The sequence below is a fragment of the Bos indicus x Bos taurus genome, chromosome 19 (genome assembly GCF_003369695.1).
Source record: "Bos indicus x Bos taurus breed Angus x Brahman F1 hybrid chromosome 19, Bos_hybrid_MaternalHap_v2.0, whole genome shotgun sequence".
NCBI lineage: Eukaryota > Metazoa > Chordata > Mammalia > Artiodactyla > Bovidae > Bos > Bos indicus x Bos taurus.
In genome coordinates, this window is record NC_040094.1 from 25,060,505 (window position 1) to 25,064,969 (window position 4,465).

Here is a 4,465-nt window from a genome sequence, read left to right on the forward strand (position 1 = left end):
TTACCAACTGAGCTATCAGGGAAGCAGTACGTGTGTCTGCTTATGGCTGCTAAATGGTTGTTGCTGAGGGCACACAAGCACAGGACCTACTATTTGCTTTCTTTCTCAGTCTTTCTTTATGGCTCTTTTCTAACTCTGAGGAAGGAAGACACCACATTTTAAGATGCCCTAGGGTCAAGGAACTGAGCAGCCTCCAACTTCAGGCCAGTGAGGTCCTGAGGTCCTCAATCCCCTAACCTGCAAGGAACTGAGTCCTACAGTGACCATATGAATGAATGTGGAAGCCTTCACTTCCCCAGTCAGGCCTGGAGACAGTTATACCACTGGCTGATGGCTTGATCGTAGCCTTGCGAGAGGACTCAGTTCAAGTATTTTTGATGAAATTTAGCATCCATATTGAGAGATTCTGCAAGTTTAAAATATACATGATTCTAAGGACAGTATGAAAATAAGAATGTAAAATATCTCACTTATAGTTTCATAATATTGATTATATGTTGAGATGATAATGTTTTAAATATATGGATAAAAGAAAATGAATCATTGAAATTAATTTTACTTGCTTACTTTAGCTTTAAAATGGTCCCTGCTACAGACTCAGAAACAGTCTTGTCCCCATGAGGCTTCTAGAAAATTTTAAATTATATATATGGCTCAGATAAGTTTCTATTGTGTGGCTCTGGATGATATCTTCTTCCTCCAAAAATTATTTACTTTTGCATCTATTAGGCACTAAGATTAGATCACTTTTGTTCAAACTGGACCTGAGCTGATTCAAAGCTGAGTTTCATTGTTTGTGAAGGTTGGCCAGTTACGATTTCCTAACAAAACAATCCAGTGGATAAGAGGGCTGCTGCTGCTGCTAAGTCGCTTCAGTCATGTCCGACTCTGTGCGACCCCATAGACGGCAGCCCACCAGGCTCCCCGGTCCCTGGGATTGTTCAGGCAAGAACACTGGAGTGGGTTGCCATTTCCTTCTCCAATGCATGAAAGTGAAAAGTAAAAGTAAAGTCTCTCAGTCATGTCCGACTCTCAGTGACCCCATGGACTGCAGCACACCAGGCTTCTCCATCCATGGGATTTTCCAGGCAAAAGTACTGGAGTGGGGTGCCATTGCCTTCTCCAGAAAAGAGGGCACAAGCTGTCAAAAAGTACTTCTTCTTCTTCTTTTGTTGTTGGTTGGTTTTTTTTTTTTTTTTTTTTTGATCAGAGAGAGTGTAATTATATATTTTTAATTTAAATATATTTATTTTAATTGGAGGCTAATTACTTTACAATATTGTATTGGTTTTGCCATACATCAACATAAATCTGCCACAGGTGTACATGTGTTCCCCATCCTGAACCCCCCTTCCACCTCCCTCCCCGCACCATCTCTCTGGGTCATCCCAGTGCACCTGCCCCGAGCATCCTGTATCCTGCATTAAACCTGGACTGGCGATTCATTTCTTATATGATATTATACATGTTTCAATGCCATTCTCCCAGATCGTCCCACCCTCTCTCTCTTCCACAGAGTCCAAAAGACTGTTCTGTACATCTGTGTCTCTTTTGCTGTCTCGCATACAGGGTTATCGTTACCATCTGTCTAAATACTATATATATGCGTTAGTATACTGTTTTGGCAGATCAGGCAATGGCACCACACTCCAGTACTCTTGCCTGGAAAATCCCATGGATGGAGGACCCTGATGGGCTGCAGTCCATGGGGTCGCTAAGAGTCAGAAATGACTTCACTTTCACTTTTCACTTTCATGCATTGGAGAAGGAAATGGCAACCCACTCCAGTGTTCTTGCCTGGAGAATCCCAGAGACGGGGGAGCCTGGTGGGCTGCGGTCTCTGGGGTCGCACAGAGTCAGACATGACTGAAGCGACTTAGCAGCAGCAGCAGCATCATACTGTATTGGTTTTTCTCTTTCTGGCTTACTTCACTCTGTATAATAGGCTCCAGCTTCAGCACTTCTTAAAGAAGAAATACAACTGGCAACTTAATATGTGAAAAGATATCCAACTGCAGTTTTAACTGGAATTAAAGATCCAAATAAAAATACTGCCATTTCTCAACTTCAGTTTGTAAAAATTAAAGATATTCATTTATAACAACCCTTTATGAAAGGGACGTGGTAAACAGACACTGTGATAACTTAGTGGATGTACACATTAGTGCTAAGTGTCATGGGGTCTACCATGGTGGTAGAGTGGTGGAGGTGGTGGTGGTAAAGCTCTCAAAATGTGTTCTGGATTCATCCTCATGAGAAAGGTCACCTAGAAAATTATATCAAAGGTCATTTAATATGAAGAATCCTGGTGAGATGATCTCATTCCAGTTCTTTATGGAACAAGTCCAGCCATAGAGAAACACTTTCTAAGGTCACAGAACAGTGCTTACAGCCCACACGCATGGTTGTCATTCTCAAGAATTTTTCCCCTTGAGAGAAGCTCATTCTCTTTAACCCCAAAGTGACTGGAGACCCAAGAGTATCAGGAAAGAGACCGATTTCATCTGTGTTCTTTAGACTGTCACCAGGCACTGCACCCAGAGGCAGGGAGGCTCTTGATTTTGACGGCCCAGTGGGGTTATGGAGGATGGAGCCTCAGCACACACATCTTCCCTCGCTCTTCTCCATCTGTCAGTCCTGCCCCCTGTCTTTCTAGGATCATCTCCTAGCCAGAGGAAGCAGAAGAGGAATACCTAAACTGCCTTGTATCATTACACCTTCATCAAAACTTAAACTTTTCTTTTCCTGGTTGGATGGCTGGGGCCCAACAGTAACATCAAAGGTGCTAGTTATTCCATGGCCATATGCTAATAGGAAGTGATTCTATAGATGAATTTTATTCTCATCTCCCCTCCTATTCATTCTTCATTTTCTCGACACCCATCCTTGAACTCATCAGCATTCCTTAGGCATCTAGTTTGTTACCCTTAATTCTCTCATCCTTTCTCACCTCCCATCCTCTCATGTCCTTTTCCTAATTTCCATTTTTCTTTCTTACTACTTTTGTTCACCATGCTGTCCCATCCCTCCACATATCCTCATTTTCATCTTCAGTCCTCCACTCCTAAGTCTTTCTTACTTCTCACCCTCATACCTTTCCTTCCTATCTTTATCTCAGCCTATCCTTCCAGTTCTCGACTGCAAGAGGAGATTACAAAGAAGACAAGCTCCAGGTGTAGCCATGGACAGTTTTGGGAATGACAGAGTAGAGAAACTATTTTTCCAGGTTACTGTCCTCGTGGGAAATTTCCTTCAACCCAGAAAAGGCAGAAAAGGAGGGACCCTATCACCCCTCATGCCAGTGACCGCCTCCCTAAAAGTACCCGCCACAGGGAACCCTGAACGTCAGAGTTTCTAAGGCTGTAGATAAGTGGGTTCAGCATGGGATTGATAATTGTGTTGAAAACTCCAACTCCCTTATCCTTGTCTGAAGCCTCCTCTGAACCCAGGCGCATGTAGTTGAAGATACCAGTCCCATAGAAGAGGCAGACCACAGTGAGATGGGAGCCACACGTGGAGAAGGCTTTCTTCCTGCCCTCCACTGAGCGGATTCGTAGAACTGCAGCTGCCACATGGATGTAGGAGCTGATGATGAGAACCATAGGTGTACCTGCCATTATGAAACTCATGCCAAAGAGCAGCAGCTCATTGAGCTGAGTGCTGGAGCAGGAGAGCTGGAAGAGCTGTGGGAGGTCACAGTAGAAGTGATTGACCTCGTTGGGACCACAGAAGTTAAGGGTGGTTAGGGCAATAGTGTGGGTCAGTGCATTGGTGAAGGCACAAGCCCAGGACACAGCCACTAGTATCCTCTGGACCATCTGTCTCATGCGAGTGCTGTAGGTGAGAGGTCGGCAGATGGCCAAGAATCGATCATAGGCCATGGCTGTCAACAGGAAGCAGTCCATCCCAGCCAGAAGGTGGAAGAAGAAGAGCTGGGAGAGGCAGCCTGCATAGGGAACTGTGCGCTTGTGGGACAGGAGACGGCCCAACATGGCAGGAACAGTGACGGTGATGCACCCAATGTCCAGCACCGATAGATTCCCCAAGAAGAAGTACATGGGGGTGTGGAGTTTGGGTTCCACCAAGATGGCGGCCAGGATGCTGAGGTTGCCCCCGACAGTGACCAGGTAGGCAAAGAGGAACAGTACGAAGACCATAGGCTGTAGATTTTCTGTTTCCACTAAGCCCAGTAAAATAAAATCAGTTAGAGCTGTCCTGTTGGTTCTAGCTTCTGGCTGCATGAGTCTCTGTAAGGAATTGTCACAGGAGTGGAAGTTTCGATCTACTTAATGTAGTTATTCAACATAAACATTTTAAACCATATATGTTCAGAGCCCCATGGTAAGTTCCTAGCTGTCTGGGTGATGGTTTTCCCACTCCCTGGGATCACTTACACCTCACTCACTGACTTCCTTCATCCTTCCATGTCTTTACCCTGCTCTTGGCTGAGATGCCCCAAACCGCC

At 44.9% G+C, this 4,465-nt stretch overlaps 1 protein-coding gene across 1 annotated transcript; it reads right to left on the bottom strand.

Moving 5' to 3' along the window:
• Nucleotides 1-3,293: 3,293 nt before the first annotated feature.
• Nucleotides 3,294-4,250, bottom strand: LOC113878400 (olfactory receptor 3A2). Its single transcript, XM_027519416.1, has one exon. The coding sequence runs from the start codon at nt 4,239-4,241 to the stop codon at nt 3,294-3,296; it is 948 nt and encodes a 315-aa protein (XP_027375217.1). The 5' UTR covers nt 4,242-4,250.
• Between the last annotated feature and the right edge of the window lie 215 nt (nt 4,251-4,465).